The sequence below is a fragment of the Lagenorhynchus albirostris genome, chromosome 1 (genome assembly GCF_949774975.1).
Source record: "Lagenorhynchus albirostris chromosome 1, mLagAlb1.1, whole genome shotgun sequence".
In the NCBI taxonomy this organism is placed as follows: domain Eukaryota; kingdom Metazoa; phylum Chordata; class Mammalia; order Artiodactyla; family Delphinidae; genus Lagenorhynchus; species Lagenorhynchus albirostris.
In genome coordinates this window covers 27,041,057-27,066,591 of record NC_083095.1, presented here as the reverse complement: position 1 = coordinate 27,066,591, position 25,535 = coordinate 27,041,057, and the positions used below count along the sequence as shown (strand labels likewise).

Genomic DNA, 25,535 nt, shown 5'->3' with positions numbered 1-25,535 from the left:
TGTATTTCTCCTTGGATTTATCCTGTATGGGACTCTCTGTGCTTCCTGGACTTGATTGACTATTTCCTTTCCCATACTACGGATGTTTTCAACTATAATCTCTTCAAATATTTTCTCAGTCCCTTTCTTTTTCTCTTCTTCTTCTGGAACCCCTATAACTTGAATGTTGGTGTGTTTAATATTTTCCCAGAGGTCTATGAGACTGTCCTCAGTTCTTTTCATTCTTTTTTCTTTTTTCTGCTCCGCGGCAGTTATTCCCACTATTTTATCTTGCAGGTCACTTATTCGTTCTTCTGCCTCAGTTATTCTATTGATTCCTTCCAGAGCATTTTTTTTTTTGGCTGTGTTGGGTCTTTGTTGCTGCATGTGGGCTTTCTTTAGTTTCGGTGAGCAGGGGCTACTCTTTATTGTGGTGTGTGGGTTTCTCATTGTGGTGGCTTCTCGTTGTGGAGCACAGGCTCTAGTTGTGGGGGCTTCAGTAGTTGTGGCACGCAGGCTCAGCAGTTGTGGCTCACAGGCTCAGTAGTTGTGGTGCATGGGCTTAGTTGCTCCACGGCATGTGGGATCTTCCGGACCAGGGCTCAATGCCGTGTCCCCTGCATTGGCAGGTGGATTTTTAACCACTGCGCCACCAGGGAAGCCCCTTCCAGAGAATTTTTAATTTTATTTATTGTGTTGTTCGTCACTGTTTGTTTGCTCTTTAGTTCTTCTAGGTCCTTGTTAAATGTTTCTTGTATTTTCTCCATTCTGTTTCCAAGATTTTGGATCATCTTTACTATCATTACTCTGAATTCTTTTTCAGGTAGACTGCCTATTTCCTCTTCATTTATTTGGTCTGGTGGGTTTTTACCTTGCTCCTTCATCTGCTGTGTATTTCTCTGTCTTCTCGTTTTGCTAAACTTACTGTGTTTGTGGTCTCCTTTTTGCAGGCTGCAGGTTTGTACTTCCCATTGTTTTTGGTGTCTGCCCCCAGTGGGTAACGTTGGATCCGTGGGATGTGTAAGCCTCCTGGTGGAGGGGACTAGTGCCTGTGTTCTGGTGGATGAGGCTGGATCTTGTCTTTCTGGTGGGCAAGACTGCATCCAGTGGTGTGTTTTGGGGTGTCTGTGAACTTATTATGGTTTTAGGCAGCCTCTCCACTAATGGGTGGGGTTGTGTTCCTGTCTTGCTAGTTGTTTGGCGTGGCGTGTCCAGCACTGTCGCTTGCTGGTCGTTGAGTGGAGCTGGGTCTTAGTGTTGAGATGGAGATCTCTGGGAGAGCTCTTGTTGATTGATATTATGTGGGGCCAGGAGGTCTCTGGTGGACCAATGTTCTGAACTCGGCTCTCCTACCTCAGAGGCTCAGGCCTGACACCCGGCTGGAGCACCAAGACCCTGTCAGCCACATGGCTTTTGGGAAGTCTGAGGTCTTCTGCCAGCGTTCATTAGGTGTTCTGTAGGAGTTGTTCCACATGTAGATGTATTTTTGATGTATTTGTGGGGAGGAAGGTGATCTCCACGTCTTACTCCCCCACCATCCTGAAGGTCCCCTCAGCCTGGTTCATTGTTTCTAATTCCTTAATGATAAGCGTCACTTGGGGTACTTTACATTCATAGGTCTTACTGCAGATTCAAGGAATCACCATCTTCAGGGAAGGTGTGTATTTAAAAAGCACCTTCTAGGTGCTTAATCTTTCTAGGCAAATGTAGACCTAGAAAGTTATATATTTTAAAAGCAATGAGGTAATCTGTATCTCAGTCAAGTTTGGAAATTACTGATCTAGACTAAATCACTGTTACATTGTGGTCTCCGGACCATCTGTACCAGAATCACCTGGGGTCCATGCTTAAAATGCAGAGCCCTGGACTTCACCGCAGAATTTTGAGAGATGTGACCCTGGAACATTCGTTTTTAAAGAAACTCTATAGGTGATTCTTATGTACACTAAAATTTGAGGACCTCTGCTCTAGATCTGAAGAGGACAGTGGGTAAGAAAGAAGTATTGGTGATACCTACATTTGGCAAAGCAACCTTTGATTTTAAGAAATCAAAGTGAAAATTTTGAACTGAGGAACAGCTAGAATGCAGTTTTAATGGTTACAGCAAAGATTCTTAGATGGTTTTTAAATAGTGCAACAAACCACAGACTCTTGAATCCAGTCGAGGCCAGCTGAAGTGCCTTTTTGTAGTTTGCCAGATTACACTCCCTGATAGGCAGCATTTATCGCCCTAGTTTTAAGGTGATCATTTCCTTGACAAAGTGATAGATTTGGGATATAATACTATCCTCAGTAACTGCTCATGAACTGTGAACTCTTTAGTATGTGATGACACAGGATAACCTCTGAGTCATAGCGTACTGAAATGGAAATGCTTTTATGAAATTTAGGTCGTATGAACTAACCCGGAAGGACCGACTGTACAAAAACATCATTCGAATGCAGCATACGCACGGATTCAAGGCTTTTCACATCCTCCCTCAGACCTTCCTGCTGCCAGCTGAGTATGCGGAATTCTGTAGTAAGTGCTTGACTCCTGATGCTCCATTCTCACCCCCATCCCCTATCCCCCATCCCCAGCAGCTGAACTTGGGGCAGATTTACTCCAAGGGCTGCCTCAAGTCAGGAACCAATCAGGGCTTTTCAGATCCTTAAAAAGTTGTTTCTTTAGTAAAACAATTGCAGAGATAACTTTAAAACTGTTTTATTCTGAGCGTGTATGTGTGTATTTATTCTCAGTAAGGACATTTATGTAAGGACACATTGGTATTGTATAAATGTGCTCCTGTTTATTACAAAAAGTCTCTTTTTCATTGACAAGAGATAGTGCCCATGTAAGGATGGATATACTTCTGCATATGAACTACATATGCATCCTTTTCGGTATCTCTCTTCCTCTTGTCATTTAAGGAATATCCCTGTCCCCTCGATTTTTGGACTTGTGTGACTTATGTTCTTTGGGGTACACATATCACGCATCTTTTGGTGTTAGGGTTTAGAGGTACCAGTTAGTCACACTCTCTCTCCTTGGAGTACAGACTAATTGAAAAATATTCATGGGAGCGAAATAGGCACATGAACGTCTGCTGTATTGGTGGTAAAGCTAGCTGGGAATGCATGGCCTGCATCCAAGTCTCATTGCTTCTTTTGTCTTGAAGTGAACTTACCTCCCCAGGTCCAAGCAGAGGAGATGGGCTATTTTGGACTCTCCCCCCATGGTGGGCAATGCCTGCCTCAGTAGGCTTAGAGCACAGAAGAGGCACGAATACAGAGAAGGTGTGAGGCAGGTCTTTTGTGAGAGTCTAAATAGGAAAAATAATAATAGCTAACACTTAATGAACATTTCCCTTCTGTTAGGCCCTCTTCCAAGTGGAGCCTCTATTCTGAGGTAGGTACTGTTACTGTTCCCAGCTTTATAGGTGAGGAGACTAAGGTACAGAGAGGTTAAGTAACTTTCTGTAAGTTATGTGGCTGCAAATGGTGGGATTAGGATCCAGACCCTGCAGTTTGGCTTCAGAAGCCAGGCTCCTCACCACTGTGCTTTGTGGCCAAGACAGTGGGCGTATGCACACAATGACCATTTCCCAGGACCACCTATGGGAGAAGTCACTTCTGTGAGGAGGATCAGTTATGACACACAGAGAGGACAGCAAGACAGTTTTCTTCTCAATAAGTCCAAGAAAAAGACTTTTCCTGTCTTATAGGTAGAGGAAGCATGGAGAGAGGAAGAGAAATTTTTCTCTAGACTTCCTGACATTTGATTCTTTTAACCTGTTGGACCTAGTGGTCTGGTCTGGTCACGCAGTGCGGTGTTCATCCTCTGGGACTTGCATCAGGAATGGTCACAGGGTCTCTTGCTCCCACTTTGGGGAGGCCATTCTTCTGAGAGCACTTGTTTACCCCGCTGGGACCAGTGGTTGGCAGTTCAGTGTTTGCCCACAGAAGGCTCTGAAATGGGTCAGAGTAGAGTATTCACTAGATGAATTAAGTTAACTTCAAAGCTACAGTGCACTCAAAGCTGAACATTTACAGTTAGGAATTTTTGTTATGGGATTTTTAGCCATGTTATTGAAACCTCCTGTGCCTTAGCTTCCTCCTCTGTAAAATGGGACTGTTACTAGTACTGACATTGTAGTGTTGTTGGGATGTTTAAATAGGTTAGCACATGGAAAGCACTTGGAGTGGTGCCTGATGGGTACTTAATAAATGTGCAATAATATTTCCTATTTCAAGTTATGTAGAGATGTATTGTTATATAATAAAAGTAAAAAATTGTGTAATAAGCCAACATGATAGCATAAAAATGCTTCAGCTAACATGTTAGCAACGTAAAAGCATTCCTGATATGAACTCCCTGCTGTTGAATTCCTATTGAGAAATCAGAGTCCAGAATAATTTCCTAGTAAACACTAAAGGGATATTAAGTTGAAAATTCCCTTTCTCCTCTCTGCTGTCTCTTATTCTGTGGTTCTTCCCCACCCTTTGGAGGCAGTTTGAGGGCTGGATGCTCATTCAGAAGATTGGATAGAGTTAGAGTTCCTCCATGCGTTCAAGCCTGACCTGTGTTTCAGTAGAATTGTTTCTTCAGCATATTTTTTAAAAATAAATTTATTTATTTTATTTTATTTATTTTTGGCTGCTTTGGGTCTTTGTTGCTGCGTGCAGGCTTTCTCTAGTTGCAGCAAGCAGGGGCTACTCTTCGTTGCGGTGCACGGGCTTCTTTTGTTGCGGAGCAGGGGCCCTAGGCACGTGGGCTCAGTAGTTGTGGCACATGGGCTCAGTAGTTGTGGCGCATGGGCTTAGTTGCTCCGCAGCATGTGGGATCTTCCCAGACCAGGGACCGAACCCCTGTCCCCTGCATTGGCAGGTGTATTCTTAACAACTGCGCCACCAGGGAAGCCCCGTTTCTTCAGCATATTATTCAAACTCTTACAGTTTCTACATTCTAACAAAAATGAATTCAAAAGGTCAGTAGCACACATAGAATGAATATAGCTGCAACCCAAAGCCACCACATTGAGCCCCAGGGCAGTTATTACAGGCAAATGATGTTCTTCAGTCTCAAAACAAATCCCTCATTGCTGTTGCCTCCCAAAGACCACAGCAGGGACTTATTGTGTGGTAGAAGAGGGACCAGGGAAGATGTGATGGTAAAGAGGAAGCTTCTTGGTTTCAGTCCTGCCAGGATGCCAGTCATTCTTTGCCAGTAGTCCAGAGTCCATGACCTCTACACTTAAATCCACTGGGGAGAAATCCAGCATTAGTAGGTCAGTTGTGTTGCTAAGTTTACATATTAGGGGAGAAACTTGCCTCCTCCTACCACTTCCTCTTTCAAAGAGACATTCCTCTTCCTCCTAAAGTCTGTTTTAAGTTCTCTTCATTTCCTCTGCTGTCCACCTAGCATATTATAACTCAGAAATTCCCTTTTCTCCATGACACTTGTGTTCCTGACCTTCCAGTGCTTGCTTGAGCGCAGACAATAGGATATTTTTGAGAAGGCAAGTGACATGAACTGGTTGGCCTTTAGGAAAATAACTGCATGAAATGAATTGGAGGGAGCAGGGGGAGGAAACACAGTGGTCGCTTTGGAAGTCATAATCCAGGTAAGAAGTGTAGATAGACTGAGCTAGGTAGCTGGAACGGAATGGAGGCGGTGGAAAGAATGGTAGAATAAACACAGTTTACTAAGTGGCTGTGAGTAGTGAGGCAGAGGTCAAAGGTGTGAGTCTGAGAAGCTGGGAGGAGCATTAAGTCTTTAACCAGGGAGTGTCACGAGGAATGTAGAGCAGGGGTCCCCAACCCCTGGGGTTCCTGTTAGGAACCGGGCCGCACAGCAGGAGGTGAGCAGCGGTGGAGCAAGTGAAGCTTTACCTGCCGCTCCCCATCGTCCCCACCGCTCGCATTACCGCCTGAACCACCACCCCTGCCCCCCACTCCCCAACCCCTCGGCCGTGGAACCACGAAACCAGTCCCTGGTGCCAAAAAGGTTGGGGACCGCTGACGTAGAGGAAAAGTGTTGAAGGGCGAGAGGAGTGTCACATTTTGGACCTGGTGTGGATTTGAGGTGCCTACAGGCCTCCGTGTGGTGATGTTTTGCAGGCAGTTGTAAAGGCAGTTTTGAGTTCTGGCCAGTTATAGGCTCTGGAAGTTGCAGATATGGAGGTGGGTGTTACTACCAAGGAAGGGAAAAAGGAAGAGAAGAAGAACTACAGAGAAATCAGAGGGGAGAGAGACCTTGAAGATATGAGCAAGGGAATGAGGTCCCAGAGGAGGCAGGAGAGGGTTTAGTCAAGAGCCCAAGTAGAAGGGTGAGCTTCAGGAAGCAGGGCGTGTCTCTCCCCTAAAAGGAGAGAAAGAAGAAGGCTAAGTGGTCATCCAGGTAACATTTGAGATGGAGAGGAAAGCAGGTGAGTGGGTTTATGTTACAGATTCCCAGCCTTCTTGGTGAGAGGGTGATGAGGGCACATACCAGGAATGAGGGGCTAGGGATGGGTTTGGGTGTTTGAGAGGAGCAGAAAGGCATGTGACTAGCCTGTGAAAGAGCCTTTGAAAGGGAACTGATAAGGAACAGATATGAGGATTGCCTGAAGACTCTAGAGAGACCAGCCAAGGCGGATCTCATGAATTTGTATAGCTTTTTGTTCTAATAAGAGAAAACCTGAAATCCATCTCTGTAGAGACCTAGCCCAGAGACCAAACACTGCCTCAAGAGATGTGAAAGCCTGGATACTGCCAAACTGTTCCCAGTAATTAAAATGTGGGGCTTGCAATATACAGACCAGATCTTGCTAGATTCCTGGTGCCACTGTTGCTAGTGTAACAGTATATAGTACGGTCGGAGGTCTGTGACCCCGAAGAACCTAACTAAGAATCTTGCCAACTGCAGCCACTCCCCAGCTGTGGACAGCTTTCTAAGCAGGGAAAAGGAAACAACAAGGAAGGCAGGGTGGCGCCAATATCAGAAAAGCAGAACTTTCCCCCCACGCCCTGGCAGATTTCTGTTCACTTCTCACTGCCCAGAATTGCATCCTCTGGTCATCTTTAGTTGCAAGAGAGACAGAAATAATTCTAAGGAATGAGCAAAACTTTAATGTCAGCCAGTTAATTTCAGATGACTGGATTTCAAAGTAATCAGTAAATTTATAGAATCATAATAGTAGGATTATGAGAGATCTCATAATTCAAATGACTAAACCTCTCATTTTAAAGATGAGACTGGATAATTTAAGCAAATTGCCCAGAATTAGAAAAGTCAGAATTAGAACTCAGATCTTCCTACGCCTGGTTCAGTGCTCTTTCCATTAGATTGAGCATGCTGCCACCATAGGACCTGGAAGGCACCAGAAAGAGTTGCAGGCCCTGTCTAGTATATCTCCATCCTGACAGGCTGCCAAGCTCTTTGCCTTGCTTTGCTTCTGACCCACATTTTTGGAACCTGTGAAAGAAATCAATCCTTGTTCTGAAATACAGCAAATCAAGGAGAAAGGCCTAGCATGAAGACACTTTTTTTGATATTTAGAATTTCAAGAACATGATAAAAGTGAAGCACCAGAAACTTCTGATAAGCCTAGTCCACAAAGTAAGATTTATTAAACGCGTTAGATGGCAGAAGTTGCATTTAGCTAGATTTTCCCTGTTCTGAAAACGAGCATTTTCTGCGTCCGTTTGTCACCACAGGGGGTACCGTCTTCAGACAGGTCTGGTCATTTTCTTCGGCATTGCTGTATGTAGCTCCCTCACTTCCTCTTTGTGAGCTCGGTGTGTCTAATTACTTGCTTAGGGCCTGCCTTTCTGCTGTCTTTTCACTTCTGCATGCCCCCATACTAGCAAACTGCGTAACACGGGTTGGGTACTTAGAAGTATTGAATGAATGAATGAAGTTTAAAAAGTTTTGTAATTTTTTTGTTTTATTTTACTATTAATTGTTCCTTTTGTTCTCAAACTATTGTATCCTCAGAATTTGGGGAAAATGGCAAAATGGAAAAAATATATAAAGTGTATATATATATACATCTATTCAGTGACTTCAGTTTATAGAGATTTAAATTGTCTTATATTAATATGCCATCTATTGCAGGAATTTAAAATTATGTAAATGATGTAGGTAATATAGTCACGGTACCCCCCAAAACATACAAAACAATAATCAGTGAAAAGCCTTTTTTCTCCTCTTTTCCTCAGTCATCCAGTTCTCCCCAGAGGTGATCAGTGTTATTAGTATTTTTACATATCCTGCTAGAGGTATTCTCTGCACTTACTGGCACATGGCTTGAGTGTGTATGTGAACAGATGGGAGCATACAATACCCAGTGCCCTGCACTTTACTTCGTAACACTCAACAGTCTCTTTGAGCTCATTCCCTCTCTGTTCCTTAATAACATTCTCATTTTGTGTGTCTGCTTAATATTTCATTATGTAGAGCAGGTGTCTGCAAACTACAGCCCTTGTGTCACATCTGGTCCTATGCCTTTTTATATGTATCCCAAGAGCTAAAAATGATTTTTACATTTTTAAATGCTTGAAAAAAATCAAAAGAAGAATAAAATTTTGTGGCATGTGGAAATCATAGGAAATTCAGTGTCCATAAATAAAGGTTTTTGGGGGCCCAGCCATGCTCCTTTGTTTACGTATTGTTTATGGTAACTTTTGAGCTACAATGACAGAGTTGAATAGTTGCATGGCCTGCAAAGCCTAAGCTATTTATTATCTGGCTTTTTACCAAAAAATAGCTTTTGCCAGCCCCTCATATAGATGCAATATAGTGTATTTAATTAGTTGATGGATGTCTTTTGCTATTAAAATGCAACACTGAATAATCTTCTACAAAGAATGTTCCAGTATGTGTGAGTAGGACCAGAGAATACATTCCCAGAAGTGGAGTTGCTCACGGAGTTTTACATTCTGTGTGGCACGTGACATTTTTTCTAATTCTGTGAGGTCACATCAAGGGAAAAAGCAGGGGAGGGTGGCGGAGAGAAGACAAGGAGGTCTTCTTTCTCTCCTGGTGAAATGGTTTGTGGCACCGACACAAATCAAGTTCCTGTTGGGAGGCCTTGAAAAGACAGTTTGGCTCCTATCAGAGGGAGAGTCCTTTGTCTCTGCTTCTCTCTCGTGTCCACTGACCTTCCCTAAGTGGAGGCCGGAGCCATCTGCAGGCCTCTGGGACTCCTCATATTGGTTGTGTGTTTTCTTTTCCTATGACCCAAAGGTATTTAAAGCGTAAACCTGAACCTGGGAAAGGAACAAAAGTAAAGGGCACCTTTTAACCACTCGTCAATTATTGTCCTACCTTTCCACTCACATTGTTTTATTTAAGGCGATTTTTTCTTATAAGCTCAGAGAAACTGCTTGAGGAAAGTAACCATATTAGGGGATCTGGCCTTTGACTCGCGTTGTCACCGTCTGCAGTGTGAGCCTCTGGAGATCCTTTAGTTAAAGGAGGCGAGGATATCAAAGATTCGTGAAGGTTGTTTGTGACAGTAATAGACGAACATCCCGATATTTGCCTTATTTTGTCTTCATCCTCTCATTCAAGAGGGGAAATGGTGGAAGAAATATATTATGTAATATTGCTGTTTCTTCCTCTCTTTCCTTTCTCTCTCTTTCTCTGTTTTCATTTTTAAGGCTAGTCCAAAAATACAGGTTATTTTAGTTGCTGTCCTCCACTTAGAAATTTGGAGAATTCTTTGGGTACCTGAGTAGATAACTAGTATTAAAATTTAAGATAATAAACTCATGTCCCTTCTTTCTCTTTGTTTCTTTCTCCCCTATTTTGTCTCCCAATATTTTGAGCAGATTCATATTCAAAGGACCGGGGACCTTGGATAGTAAAACCAGTGGCCTCTTCCAGGGGGCGGGGTGTCTACCTGATCAACAATGTAAGTATGCAGCGGGTGGCATACTTCGCTCTGTGTTTGTTCTTCCCTGCTTCACCCTTTGTCTTAGCTACTAAGTCTGCATTCAGAAGTGTGATTTGAGGAGGGGTATGAGTCTACTATTCACCTTACTGGCAGTAACCTCCTCCCATGCCAACAGTTACTCTATGGCTAATAAGTCACTTGATTGAATTTGGGGGGAGGGCAGCCTTTGGTGTCAGCAGAAAAGAGGTACTTTTTCTGCTTTCAGCATTCTGCCTTGCTAATTCCTTGGCAGTAAGCATTAATTGGTAGCACATACATTTAGTTTCTGTTGTGAGGAGAACTGTGGGTTCCTACCCTCAAGGTCATCAAGCAAATTAACCTTAGTCTGGCATGGCATCCTTGCTGCTCCTGGCCCCCTCCGTCCCCCCTCTTCTTCTTCCTCCTCATCCTCTTCTTTTTTCAAAAGTCATTAATATCTTGATTCTTTGCAAAATCCTCATTAAAAGTTGTTTTTCAGTTGAATACATATACAAAGTAAATGAAATAAAATCCCAACCCCACTCTCACTGGCTAGACTAACAACAGTAGTAACCTAATACAGTTGATTTATGTTTCTTCTTTTCTCAACTTTACATTTTGTTTCTAATTCTCAGTTTGATATTCACTGCACTCATATCACCCCCTACCCTTCCTTCCACATTACATCTCTAGCTTTGATTACTTTTTATTATTTTTATATTTTAAAGGTTTATGATATTTACATTCTCTTCAGTAACTATGATTCAGTTTCTTTGCTTTATCTATAAGTTGAGTAAAAAATTTTAACTCAATAGAAACTTTACAGATGGGAATTCTGAAATTTAACCAATATTTCAGTCTGGGTCTTTGTTCATTCTTCCTCCTGGACCTTTGGTCAGCCCTTTCAATCTGGAAGCTAGTGTTTTTCTTTAGTTCAGGAAAAATCATTCATTTTTTGTCTATGCTTCTGCTTCTGGAACTTCTTTTTGAGGCATTCTGGGTGTTTCCTTCATGTCAACTTTTCTCTCATTTTAAATTCTCTGTCTTTTCCCATCTTTACCTTCTGGATCACCAGTGTGAGCTCTGTCCATTTTATCGTTCATTCCATCTACTGTATTCCTATATTGGCTATCATAAGGTACAAACACTCTTATTTTCTCATTTGCCTTTTTTTTTTCTTTTGTGATAACAGCCTGTTGTTGCTTAGTAGATGCAGTTTGCTGGCGGGTCTTTCTGAGGATACGAATTGAAAGTGTTTTAAAGTTCTCTTTTGTTTCACCAATTTTCATGGGATCGTGGTTTTTTTTCCTGCTGTGGGGTTTTCTCAATTTCAGTGACCTTAGATGTTGAGTCACACTGATGAACAAGACTAGACTGATTCAAATTTTGACAGCTGGCCTGGGTTTCCCCTACTGTTGTGTAGGACTGATTCCCTAATAACATCTCACTGGACAGGAGGCTGACTGTGCTTTGTGTGAGGGCAAAGTGTGTTGAATGTCAGGCCGCACCTTAGGTGGATATGGGTGAGGAAGCATGCTTCTTCCTTCCCCCTTGCCAAAACAGGGCCTGCCTGATTGTGGATATAAAGGAAGAGTTGAGTGATTTCCTTGTGGGGCGGTGCTACCTTTCCTCTCTCTTCACCTTTGTGTCTGCTGTAGGGATGCAGTGACCTCAAGTTCCACTGCTCTGTGGCATGCCTGTGCCCACCCGCAGAAGATGTCCTCCCAAGACAGTTGTTAGGTTTCATCCTGAGGGCAAAGCTTTGGTTGCTGGAGAAGAAGGCCTGTTGGCCGCACTGTTTTAAATGCTGTTTGTTATTTAATTAATTATCTGATTCTTGTCCATTGGCTCCCTCTTGCTCTTCGTGTTAGTTCACTGCCAGCATGGAACTTCTCAGAAGTCTCCTTGGGAAGATCACTCTCACCTCTGATATTTGGGGCTGGGCTTCTTCTGCTCTGTTTCCTCAACCTGTTCCTATCTTCTTTCTGTCTTTCAGGATTTCCTTAAACCTTTGGTCTTTTGTTGGCTCCTTTAACTGTTTTCTAGCTTTGTTATCATTTCAGACGTTTAAAAATGTCTACTCTGGAGCTTCCCTGGTGGCGCAGTGGTTGGGAGTCCGCCTGCTGATGCAGGGGACGCAGGTTCGTGCCCCGGTCTGGGAGGATCCCACATGCCGCGGAGCGGCTGGGCCCGTGGGCCATGGCCGCTGGGCCTGTGTGTCCGGAGCCTGTGCTCTGCAGCGGGAGAGGCCACGGCAGTGAGAGGCCTGCGTATCACATTAAAAAATAAATAAATAAAATGTCTACTCTGTCCTTACGGTGGAACCCTGGAAGGGAAGAGGGGGAGGCGGATATGTCATGTGCGTGGTCGGTACACCATCCCAAATTCCCCAGTTCTCTTTCTTTTCACATGGTCTGAGCTATTTCCTATATGTGCAGAAACTAACTTTCTAAGGGGTCTTTCATATGGGAAAATCCTTAAATTCAGTCTGGACTAAAAACTCTACAGTAAATACTGATGGCCAGACCTTTCATGCTGAAGAAATACAGGATCTGGTTCTGAGGCAGTAGCTATACAGCCCCAAGCCCAGGCTACAAGTTCTGCTACCTGACCCTGGGTCACTCTGGAGGGCCTTTTGCCCTGGGTCTCTTGTGACAGAAGGCACTGCTCATAAGCCTTGGATCTCTCTTTTCTTGTCTCTCTTCTGACCTTGGTGTGAAGGCTCCTGTCCAACAGCTTTTCCTTCAGCTTCGTGCCAGGAGCTCCAGTGTTGTTTGAATCTCATAGACGGCACTAGTTTGGGTTTGGGTTTTAGCTGCCAAATGGAATTGCTATTGAAAGTCAACTGTGGTACAAGTTTGCTTTTTATTTTCTTAGACATGAGTCAAAAAGAATAGGATCTATTCCCAGCTCATCTGGGACTTTTTTCTCTTGGAATGCTCTTTTGCCCTGGTGATTTGTTATTTTAAAACCAACATCATAAAGAATAGAAAAGTTAAACTTTCTTTGGTGGGGCTGAGAACCCCATGCCCTGACTCTTCCCTGGATGCCGCGCGCATCTCATACAGGGGGTGACAAGTCTTTAGAGAATGCACTTGGCAGGCTCTCCTTCTCCCTCCCACATCTCCCTGGGCTGACTCCCTAGAGACCCCCTGCAGAGATCAAAGTACTTGGCAGGACCCTTTGCCTGCCACCTCCCGCTCAGTGAAGCTTTGGAATGAGTCTGATTCTTTGAGGTCTTTGGTGGAAGTGCCAGACAGAAGCCTGGGAAGATGCCAGCAAGCACCAGGGGAGCTGGCAGCATGTGGACATAATGGCAAAATATTCCCACTTTTCTCCAAATCTGGAATTTTATCACCTTTTACCCAGACCTACAAACCATGCAGTTAATACTCTTCTCTCCCTCCTTACACACAAGGCCTAACCATCTCCTCTTTTCTATACCTGGATCCTTTCCCATGGAATATGTGACCCATTAGCCAACTGGATGAAGTAACTCTTTCCAAGGCTGCTGCCTGCTTTCCTTTTAGATTCAAGGGGGAGGGAGAGGGAGTGCTCCAGTGGAGGGTCTGCAAGCAGAGCTAGTGTGAGTGGGTGAGGGATGGGGGAGGGAGGGCAGAGTTAGGTGTGAGGGCCAAATAAAAACATCTTTCCCTGTCTTCCCACTGGAGTGAGGAATGAGAGGGCCTCTTATTAAAAATTCCCCATAATAGTCATAACCTTTTGGAAAATATCTGCAAGTAGCAACTTTTACCACTATGAGAATAGGATAAAGGATAGAAGAAGGATTACTTTTATGTAATACTGAAGAGAGAGGAGCGTGAGCTCCTACAGATGGAAGCATCTTGGCTGATTGGCGAACGTGGTCTCTTAATGATGTGCTTTTAGCTCTGAAAATACAGCATAAAGGAACAGAGTTGTGTTTGCTCCAGCTCCTGCAGTAACCGTGACTAAATGCCATATTTTCCCAATTTAGTATATTCAAATCGAGGAGGGAAAAGATCTGGTGTTTTCTGATTAAGGTATGAATTTGATTTATGGAAGTCAAATTTAGTCATCCTTGTCTCACACATTATTCATGGTAAATAAAATATTAGTGTTTTCTCTGAGATTTTGAAGTATCAGGAGAGTATTTTGGTCACTCTTTTCACTCCTATATTTGTGAATATAATTCCGTACAGCTCTCTTGTTTCTATTTGTTTATGTTTTCTTAGGTGCTCTCCATTTTTTCTCATTGTTCAACAAATATTTAGGGAGTCCCTGTTGTGTGCCAGGTGCTGCCACTCCTTAAAGGCTTTTCAGGAATAGGGATCATCTCCTAATTCTTATGTATCTTCATTATAAATCAGTGCACTGCTCTGAGCAGAATGGCGTGTGGCACGTCGTGAGGAATGCTGTTGAGTTGTGGAACTCAGTAAATGGAACCACATAGATACTATTGAGTTTGCAATAATACTACTAACTGATATTTCTTGAGCATCTACTATGTGCTTACCACTGTACCTTCCAAATATAATCTCACTTAGACTTTATGAGAACCCTAAGAGGTAGTTACTATTCCTTCCATAGTAAGTGAAGATTTTAACTCGTCTTGCTGATTCCAGAGCATGCCCTCTTAACCACTGTACCAGTCTACCTTATAATAACTTAACAGATACCATGAGCTTTAATCTTAAAGTTGAATTAGAAAAATGGATGGGTTTCCAACTTTCCCAACAATTCAGATTCTTGCTTTAGCATACTTGGGAGGGCAATTTGAGCTTAGAATTGACATCATTTAAAATGAGTTAATTGGGGATGGATGAAAAGGAGACAGGCTTGAAGATGTCAAAAATTTCGTTAGTTACTTGTCAGTATATTACACTATACAAAAAAACTGTACTCAAACAATTCTTTTCTTCCATGAGCTTACAGTTTAATTACTAGTGCAGATAGAAATGAGAGGTATAGACCATTGAACAAATACTAAAGTTACCGAAATAATGTAAGAGATTATGTTCTGCATAATTCAAAGGACAAATGTATATGATGAGGAAGAGAAGAGAGGAAATGGGCATGGATGTTAGATGTGTCATAGAGTGAAGACCATTACCATTGTAGTCTCTGGTTCCAAGTAGAGTTGGGTGGTTACATATCTGTTGTAGCCTGTAGGTGTTACTTAGTAGAAAAAGAGCTGCAATTGTTTAATTTTAGGTTTGGAAGCCTGCAGCTTACTTCTTTGTACTGTGATTGCATCAGTTCTTACATACTAAGCTGACTCAAAATAGAGATAGCATGTGTGAGAAACTGATCAGGAAATGGTGTGGGTCACCAAGTCCAGAGCATGAATCAGTAGTGATGTTGTAGTGTCCGTATGATGCATAGAGATGGCTTGTGAAGTTGTGTTCTGAGTTTGAGATGGCAGCAGTGGGAAATGAGAGAGGAATCTCATTATCTTGACCCCGGAGTTGCTTCTTGTGGTTGTGTCTGATGTTATGGGTCACACAATTATCCTTATTTTATAACTGTAGTACTTGGGATAGCAAATGCATTATTATAAAGGCAAACTTTTGGGTCTGGACAGTTATTTTAGGTCAGAACTTGTGAGAAAAGGTGCAAATAGTGCTTAAGAATTAGGCTTCTGAGGCAGACTGCCTGGGTTCAAATGGTGCTCTATCACTTACTAGCTGTGGGACTTTGAGCAGATTCCTAACCCTCTCTGACTCTTCCCTCATCTGTAATATTTGGATGGTGTTATACCTACCATGGGTTGGATGAAGATTAAATGAAATAATACTTGTGAGGGATTAGAACAGTGTGGGCACATAACAAATCTTCAGTACATTTATTAAAATTTTTTTCCTGCAAATGTTAATAGTGTTTCTGTTGTTGCCACTATAGCTATTATCATCACAGTTATCATTATAGCCACTTCCCTTTTGGAGTTCTTTTGTCCTGTATGGATTGTGGTGACTGACAACTGATTTTTCTGTTTTAGTCTCATTTGGAATTGTTCTTCCAGATCTCTTTCCACTCTGCAGCCTCACATCTTGCACTTGTAGGTGTGCTGCTTTGTGTTCTTTTAAATTCTATATATTTGCTGTCCCTCTACTCAAACATCAAACTCTTTGCGAGTAGGGATTGGGCTCTGTGAGGGCAGGGATTGCGTTTGTTTTATTCATCACTGTATCCCCAGTGCCTTATACAATACCCATCATACTCATCATTATTTATTGTATAGACAGCTCTTCTTCATTGAAAAAAGTATTTAAAAGATCTAGTTCATTCTTTACCTGCAGTGGCATAGCAAGCACTATGGAGTGAGTCAGTGAAATATCCATCCCATTTCACAGGGAAAATGCCAGGATCCATTGTGGAAAGATCTGTAAGTTCTCTGAGCAACTTGATGAAAGCCTTCCTGTAAGAATAATGGTAGTATTCTAAAATATCCAACATGCTTTACATTTGGGAGAAAGCAAGTTTTAATTTATTTTTTAAGTAGCTTTTATTTTCTTGGCATGTAAATATTTAATATCATGTATATAAATCTTTAAAGCTGTTTAGGCTCTATCATGAGAGGTGCTGTGTAAATTTTGTTTTCTCCCATTATAATTGGATTCTCACAGTGTTTATGGAAGTGGTGTGTTATATGGCCAATTAATATATGGGTAGCTTAGAGGAAACCTTTCCTTAGAGTTTTAGTTTTCCATATTATCATTTCTAAATGGTTAAGAACTTTGCTTCTTTATTGTAAGTCAGGATTCCTTTGCATTTCTACCTTTCATTTTTCTCTTTACTCAACAGCCAAACCAGATTTCCCTGGAAGAGAACATCTTGGTCTCCCGTTACATTAACAACCCCCTGCTCATAGATGGTGAGTTGTGATTAGGTCTTTGACTGGATTGGGCTAGATCGTACTAAATTTTTCTTTTTAACGTTTTTATAGTCTTCTCTATTAAGCCTTTATTAAGCTAGTGTGAAATTCTTGGCAACTGTGGCTCCAGAGATGAAGCTGGTTCCTTTCCTACCTCACGGTATTATTTTGAAGTTGATTTTGACATAATGAAAAAGAAAGTGCTTTATATGTTATAACAGAAACAAATATATATGAAAACTGTACAATGCATGTATATATATATTTACAATGTATGGTATAATTATTATTTATCCTCAAAAGGGAAGGTGTGTGGGCAGTGTATGTTTCATGGGGAGAGGAGGACTGTCTTTCATATTTCTTTGTTACATTGTACTATTCATTCTGTAACAGAAGACAAATGAGCTTAGCTTTTCCTGTGTACCCCAATTTTTTTTCCAGATTTCAAGTTTGACGTGCGCCTCTATGTGCTTGTGACTTCCTATGATCCTCTTGTCATCTATCTCTATGAAGAAGGACTGGCTAGGTAAGAGACCTTGAGCGGAGGGTGTTTATTCGAGTTGACCCATTAAAGAGTTAAGATCAGGTTGTTTTTTCTGTTGTATTCAACTCAGGAAAATAAGAGTGTCCCCAGATGGGCTTCAGATTACAGAAATCAGTCTTATCACTTCACAGTCTCTCTTGCATATCCAAGCATAACAAGCATTTGTATGTAAATACACACCTTTCCCAGCAGGGATCCAGGGTCACATTGTATTTTCATGCAATGGCAATTGGCATGAAGGTCCTAGGGCCACTGTTGTTCACAAATGGTCTAAAAAGGAAAAAAAAAAGAAATCTTTCATGTGTATACCTGTTATATACCAAGCATTTATTTTAATGCTCACAACAACCTTAAAGTCATGCATTTTTGCAGTTGCGGAAACTGAGACTTTGCGTAAGGGAACTTGAAATCACTCCCCTGAGGTCTCCAGCAGGTGGATAGTGGAGTGGGAATTTGAACCCCTGGATCTGACTCCAGAGCTGAAGGCTTGAGCTGTTTCATGCCCTCTTGTATCTAGGGTGGGCATTAGCTGCTTTTTTTTTTTTCACCTACAAGTCTGTAATATATTTTACAGTGATTTTATATATATATATATATATATATATTATATATATATATAATATATATATATTTCTGTTTTTCTTGAGGTACTTCTTAAGTTTTAAGGTAGTGTGACTTACAAAATAAAGTTCAACTTATAATAATTTGAATTTTCATTTCCCATATCCGTAGGATTTTACAGGTGACAGTGTTTTTTTTAGACCCTTTGAATTGTTTAAAATAAGTATATAACTTTGGTATGCTTGTGTTCTTTTCTCTCACAAAGCTAATATATATATATATATATATATATATATATATATATTTTCCCCACAAAACTTATATATCTATTTTACCAAAGAACTCTGAAGTTCTTTTTATGCATAGTTTTCTTATAGAGCATAGCAGTTTAGGAGGTGGTTTGCATCTGTAAAAAGCATGGCCTATATATGTTTCTGTATTTTAGGAAATGTACATCAAAGATGGGAAATACCGTGGATAAAAGAAGGCTACATATTTAGGTGTAGGTGCTTTGAGACATATCATTGTACTCTGACAGCTGTTCTTTTAGAATCGGATTTCAATTATTTTAATTAGTTTTTAGACTAAAATTTTTTGATGCATCGTGTGACTAGAGTCAGAGGGTGAGAACAGTTAACCAGATTCTACCTGGTTGAGCTATGTCTTGCCTTCACCTCTAGGTGGCAGTGACAGCATCTATAAGCGTGGTCACATTCTTAACTAAGATTTGAGTTTGAACCCTGGGAACACTGAAGGCCACGGAAGCTCCCTAGTTCAGGCCTCCGGTTCCTTGAAAATTGAGGAGGGAGAAAACTAAAATATTTCTCAGTTTTTAGTTAAAGGGCTGAACCAGGTAATTGGGCACAAACTACTAATCTAATCAGATTTTCATCGGAAAGAAGTTTTCTGTAGTGTTTTTAGACACATGTGCTCTCATATTTTGAAGTATAGGGATAAAAGCTGAGTCTCCATATTATCTAGAGCAAAAAGAGGGTGAAATAAGGCCTCTTATTTCTGCTCAGATGTATAAGATGCTGAGGATTTTCCATTTTGTAATATGAGATGTCTGAGCTTTCCCTCCTTAGTATCATGAGCTTCTTCACCCTTCTCCCTCCGCTCATCCTCAACCAGCTTGTCTCCTGTATCCTTCTCGGAAACCGATTATGTCCTGCCATGAACTGGACTTTTTTTTTTTTTTTTTTTTGCGGTACGCGGGCCCCTCACCGCTGTGGCCTCTCCCGCCGCGGAGCACAGGTTCCGGACGCACAGGCCCAGCGGCCATGGCTCACAGGCCCAGCCGCTCCGCGGCCTGTGGGATCCTCCCGGACCGGGGCACAAACCCATGTCCCCCTCATCGACAGGCGGACTCTCAACCACTGCGCCACCAGGGAAGCCCTGAACTGGACTTCTTGAATAGGGAAAAGACCTCAAGTTTATGCTTACTGTGTCTCAAGGATATCATAGCAATATGTTCTGCAAATTATTCCAAAGGTATTTCACCCACAGTATTAATAGCCCTTGCTATTGGTAAAACTCGGCATTGTTTTAAAGCCTCAATGGCTCAGATGCAAAATGAGAACGATATTAATATTTATTATAGAACTTACTGCAGATGTGCTAGTGCTTTGGCTATTGGCTGTGTGTTGGAAGTCAGAACCCACTGAATTGAGTAACTCTTCTCTTGCCTCCAGCAGGAACTGAGTATATATATTTGTATATTTTAAAAATGGATGCTCTTTCTTAGAATAATTTGGAAAACAAATTTTTAAAAATTTGGATTAAACTGAAACAAAAGAAAAAGAATTTTCAGGGTTTTGGCTATTTTACCTAAAAGTATAGGCGAATATGAAAGCTTTACAGTAGTACATTATGACAGGCTATTAGCCAGTCCTGCAAGGGGTGCATTGCTCTGCACAATAACTTCCATGTGCCTAAGTCCCTGTGTCTTAACCACTGTGTATCTTGGCACTCATCTCCTGCTGTTTAATCCTCAGAAGCCATTCGACTGTGTCATGACTTTCAACAATAGTCTACAGCATCTCCAGATCTGCAGCCTCTAGTAATCTTGGGTCACGTTTGTTTTAAATAGACATTACTGAAGGTAATCAGTTTGGGATGAGATCACTAGACCATTTTACTTTGAGGCTCAAAAAGGAAAACCATAATCTTTCCTAAAGAGACAGAACTGGTGGCAGTGTAATTGGTTTCCTTCTTCAGAAAAGAAGGGTCTTATCCCATGTCACTTCTGTTTGGGGCCTCAGAATTCATGTTTAATGACAGAAAGATTAAGTTGATTTCATAAGACGGTTCTGTGAAGTAAGAATTTTGTGTAAATTCTTTACCTTCTTAAATTTACTAAAGAAAAAGACCCTAAATAGTTTCTTTCTAGATTAATCATTTCAGTTGTCCTTGCTTTATTAACATAGGAAGTAGAAAGACTCTCATTATTTTCTTATACGTGGGCACAATATTGAGGCGTTTTAAAAAATTGTCTTAGTGGTGTTTGAGTCCAGTGTTTTGCCCCTTCCTACTTTTTGAGTTTCACGTGTATGTTACTGTTTTACACCAGCAGGGGGCGCTCAAGTTTCCAGAGAGGGGTGCTTTTCTCTACCAAAATGGTGTAGGGTTTTTTTCCTGACAGAGGTGGAATCCAAAAAGACTTTGTTCTGGATTTTACAGTTTTAGGTGGATCCAGTACGTGGTCTAAATGATTTGACGAGGCCCTTTTTTGAGACAAAGCTAATAGCCAGATTTTCACTGAAACAGGAAAAATTAAAAGTTGAAAAAAATTAAAACAAAATTGAGTTGAAAATCAAATGTGCTATCATATTAGAGATCCAAAGATAGGTAGCACTGTCAGCTGCAGGGAAATGAAAGTGCCCGTCCAGAGAACTGGGAGAGATCCATCCGCACGGTGGGTTGCGAAGATGGGACACTGAGAAGGCCCGGGTCAGGGACCGCCTCTCTTCTACTCAGCCATATTATTCAGTGGAAATTCAGAAGAGATCCCAAAGCATTTGTAATGCCTCTGCCTTCCTCCCCACCCCCAGTTACTTCTTCAGTAGCCTTCCTTGCTAATTAACACTGGCTCCGCAGGGATATTTACCTTTTCTCTGCTGGATTCCTGTGGTTTTGAAAGAATTCAGGTACTTGCCGGTTGCCAAGGAATTCAGATTACCTCACAGGCTGCACACTGTCCAGAATCTGCCATAGCAGCAAGAGGGGGAAGAGACACCAACAAGGGGAAGAAACCCCTCTCCAGTGCTCATTGTCACCCTCCCTGGCAGGCCCTTGCTGTTTGTGAAGTTTGAGTCATTTCTGGCTCTGAAGACCAGGGGATCAGGCTGGTAATCCCCTCCCAGACGGCTCCGCAGGGCGCTGCCTAGTCACTGCAGCACTTTGGCAGTCTCCCGGCCGCAGCTGGCTGACAGCAGATCAGAGGGCTCTTGGGCCTCTTGTTCTCTTCCGTAAGATTTTTCTGGGTCAGGCCAGGATGAAACCCAGTGGCTCCTGGCAAGGCTGCCTGAGGTGCTGTCTCTTCATCCTCCAGGCCTTTCTGGCGCTGAATGGTTACACCTGCTGAAAGATAACACATGTGCCACAGCCAGGGTCTCCTGAGAGTTGGCCTCCCTTACTTTGTACATTTGTAGTGAATGTTTGTTAGAACATGTAGCTATCAAAGCGGGGTTGGGGGGTTCGGTTTAACTGTCCTACATCTAGACTCACCGTAACTCTGACTATGGTGTCGTATTCATAGAAGAACAAAGTCGTTTTTGAACGGGGGAAGAGAGTTCCAAAGACCCCACTAACTCTGCTTTCCTTCTTGTTTGAGTTCCATGTTGGTAAAGTTCCTGAACAAGCAGCTCAGCTGTAGTTTCGGTTAGTGCTTATCAGGTACCTACTGTATGTCTAACATTGAAACCCTTCCTTCACATACACATTCAAGAGTTTGAGACAGTTATCATCATTGTATTGATTCTCACTGAGAAACATTAGAAAGCAAAAAGGAAATGTAGTTTTTGATTTAAGAATTTGTCAGAATAAAGGTTATCTATATATATCTTAATGTGGCAAAAAAAGAGAGAAAAGGGCATATCATTCTCTGTTCATCATAGGTGGTGAAATAGAGCTCAGGGTTTCAGATTTACAAAGAAAGTAGGAACCCCCCCCATTCCTTTGTTCTTTTTTTGTTTGTTTGTTTGTTTAAAGGTCAAGGCTATGAAATTCTGTCATGAGAGCTTTTCCTAAATCTTGATTTCATTAAGAGGGAGGTTCAAGACTTAATTCATCGTGTAAATTTCAGTATGTGTTAGGAGCAGTGTTTGCAAACTTGGTTGTGGGCTACCTAGTAGAGAATTACCTCTTTTAGGTGTTTCTAATAAAGAAATTGTGTTGAAGCTTTCAGACCTAAATAGGGTGAAATTTGATATGTGAAGATCTAAATCACAAGTCACAAACTTAAATGCTTACAAGGACATTCACTGAAAAGTTTGGCCCAGTGGAGACTGGAGAACCAGAGATCACATATCCCACTTAAAGGGTATTTACTATTCATTGGCAGCAAGTCATTGATATGTGGTAGTGCTGTGGTCTGGATGCTACCTCCCGAGTTCATATGTGGAAATCCTAACCCCCAAGGTGATGGTATTAGGAGATGGGGACTTTGGGAGGTGATTAGGTCATGAGGGTGGAGCCCTCATGAATATGATTAGTGCCCTTTAATATAAGAGGCCCTGGAGGGATTCTTTACCCCTTCCACCCTGTGAGGACACAGCAGGAAGGTGCTGTCTGTCTGCCTGCATCTTGACCTTGGACTTCCAGCCAACAGAAATAAATTTCTGTTATTTGTAAGCTACACAGTTTATGCAGTTTATAGTATTTTGTTACGGCAGCCTGAATGGACCAAGACAGGTGGTATTGCCAGATCTTCTGGTTTTTTAAGGGAGGCTGAAAAATCTAGATTTTTATTGAGAAACTTTTGTTTGTAAACTTTCAATTTTGAAACCATTTCAAAGTTATGGGAAAGCTGTAAAAATAGTATGAAGAACTGCCTTTTAACTTTCCTCTAGAGACCACAGTCAAATTTGGCCATCTGTCCTGATAATGTTCTTTGTAACAGAAAGCTCCAAATCCAGGATCACATGTTATATTTAGTTGTCAAGTCTCTTCAGTCTCCTTATATCTGGAACATTTACTCTGTCTTTTCTTGACTTTCATGACTTCAGCATTTTTTAAGATTTAGGCCGGTCATTTTTGTAGAATGGCCCTCAATTTGTGTTTGTCTGATATTTTTTCATAATTAGACTGAGGTTATGTATTTTTGGCCAGAATGTCACAGAAGTGATGCCATGTTCTCATTGCATTAGATCCGATGGTACATGATAACTATTTAGTGGTGTTTGAGCACTTAAGACAATGTCTGGCAGATTTCTCCACTGTAAATTTACTTTGTTTTCCCCTCTGTAATTAATAAATATCTTATGAAGAGATACTTTGAGACCATGTAAAATCTCATTCTTCATCTCACTTTCACCCAACAATTTTAATATTCATTGATGTTTCTTGCCTGAATGAATTATTACTGTGATGGTTGTGGAATAATGATTTTCTAATTCCATCATTTCTTTTACTTTTATTATTTGGCATTTTACTCCCAGGAAGAGTTTTCTCTCCATCCTGTTCACTTATTCATTTGTTTATATACACCAATGTGGACTTAAGGATTCCTGTGTTATTTAATGGGTTGTAATCCTTTACTATCGTGATTTATTTTGATGCTCAAATTGTCCCAGATTTGGCCAATGGGAGCCCGTTTAAGCTGACTTTTGTGTCCTTCTGACATGTCCCCTCATTCTTTGTGCACAAGATATTTCAGGCTCATCTTCTTTCTCTGTCCCAGCCTGGAATCAACTATTTTCTCCAAGGAGCAGTGGTTGCTTTTAATGGAGGATAGTATTTAGACATACAGATCCAGGTGCTGGATATGCTCATTGTTCTGGGGTGTCTCTGCTATCAGGTCCTTGCAATGGACATACCTAGGAAATACGTGTATAGATATACGTACATGTACACATACATACACATTTACATCTATATTTATTTCTGTATCTCTATATTGAAAATCAGGAGTTCATACAAATACCTCCAATTCTAGCTCAAAACTACAGCATTCATTCTAGCTTTTTCCCTTTCCATATTTTTTATCTTTTTTCCAACAGTGAGAAATCTGACTTCTATTATCTTCAACATATTTATTTTACTCAGTTCCCTCGTATGTAGCCAGTCTCCCAACCTCCCTGTCACTACCCCATTCAGATGCCCTCCTTGTGTGGACTTTGACCCTTGTGGGGCACCACCCTGCTTAGATAACCTCCTTGTACTGCCTCTGGGCTGCCTTCCCGTCCTGTCCACCATCTTCCTCACATGGGCCCTGGCTGCCACTGGGCTTCAGGAAGGAAGGTCTGAATTTTAAATGCTGGCCAAGTTATTCAAGTTTAAAAACAAAAAACAACCTTTGTAGGTTAATTAGAACTTGATTAGTAGGCCAGATCTAAGACTAATGGGACCTCTGATCTAGAAAATAAGAAGAAAATGTTGGAAAATGGTGATCAGAGCTGAACGTGGTTTGTTTAATCCAGATTTTAGTGAGAACCATAAGCTCTTCCTGCGTTAGGAGGAAAGATGAGCATATACACCTGCCTTTCCTCTACATGGTCTTCTGCATTCCTTGTTCAGCTGACTGAAATAAAGAGTGTAGCACTTTTGCCCTTTTGGGTAACTTTTCCACTGAGCTTAGTTTTTTGTTTCTGTTTTCTCTAATTCTTACTTCTTCTTATACTTAGAAGAACTGTAACATTAATGATCTTGTCCTTCCTGAGTTTCAGAATATAAATGTCCCAGCTAAAAGGAAGACTAGGAAGAAGAAAATTTATTTTTTTTAGAGATGCAGTCCTATTGAAAAAAGGAGGATAAGAATGACAGATGTGTTGGGTACCAGTTTACAGTTAACTGCCAGGCCTTTGCCAGTCTTTTCATGTTGACCAAATTAGATCAGGTACTTGTATTTAAAAGAGAAGAAAAACCTCTTTCTCTGAAGCAGAACCTTTTCCCTCCCTCTAAATCATTATTTTGGGGGAGAGATGGCAGGTGGTATGTCACTGTGAGGTAATGTCTGGTTGAGGCAGGCAGCCTCTGTGTGGCCTGCCTGGGCCCCCTTCGCATTTCACAAGAATTCAGAGAATGACTATTTCCCGCTTGATTGGAGAATCTCTGACGAAGGAAGATTGGGATGTATAGGTAAGGTTTACCCACCACGGAGTGACATGGGTGAAGTTAAGTGATAACTGCCGGAAGTTTCTGGAAAATCTGAGGTCCTTCTCATGCATAGACGTCATGCTCATCAGACTCTTGCCCCTTAGCCATACATGCCTGGTCAACATTTTCTCTTTGTCCACATCCTTCTTCCTGGCCTCATGTTTGTTTATTTTAGTTTTGGGGTTTCTTTTTTGGTTTTTTTTTTAATTTTTCCTTTTTCCACTCTTCTTTCTTTGGCTCTTGTAGATTTCTAGTACAGGGAATTAGGGAGCAGAGATAGTGGGTGAATGAGAAGAAATAGAGGAGAAGAAAAATTTTACATGCTGCCCTTCAATGTGGTAAAAATTCACGTTGACTTCATAGTCTGAGTAAGCACATGTAAATAATTTGTAAATCATGTGAAAAT

General features: G+C 41.5%; 1 protein-coding gene and 1 long non-coding RNA gene across 7 annotated transcripts in view; one reads left to right on the top strand and one right to left on the bottom strand.

Annotated features, from left to right (window-relative positions):
* LOC132511351 (uncharacterized) overlaps positions 1 to 21,101 on the bottom strand; it is a 36,859-nt gene extending 15,758 nt beyond the window's left edge. Inside the window, exons 1-3 of the long non-coding RNA XR_009537603.1 lie at positions 20,922 to 21,101; positions 17,435 to 17,524; positions 16,130 to 16,254 (exon numbers count right to left, since the gene is read on the bottom strand). This is a non-coding gene — a long non-coding RNA (uncharacterized LOC132511351). The remainder of the gene's footprint in view (positions 1 to 16,129; positions 16,255 to 17,434; positions 17,525 to 20,921) is intronic.
* TTLL5 (tubulin tyrosine ligase like 5) overlaps positions 1 to 25,535 on the top strand; it is a 308,457-nt gene that overhangs the window by 30,729 nt on the left and 252,193 nt on the right. For all 6 annotated transcript variants that reach the window (XM_060133277.1, XM_060133541.1, XM_060133455.1 and 3 more), the window contains exons 6-9: positions 2,370 to 2,500; positions 9,775 to 9,857; positions 16,641 to 16,710; positions 17,152 to 17,236. In XM_060133277.1, coding sequence (XP_059989260.1) covers positions 2,370 to 2,500; positions 9,775 to 9,857; positions 16,641 to 16,710; positions 17,152 to 17,236 — 369 coding nt within the window. The remainder of the gene's footprint in view (positions 1 to 2,369; positions 2,501 to 9,774; positions 9,858 to 16,640; positions 16,711 to 17,151; positions 17,237 to 25,535) is intronic.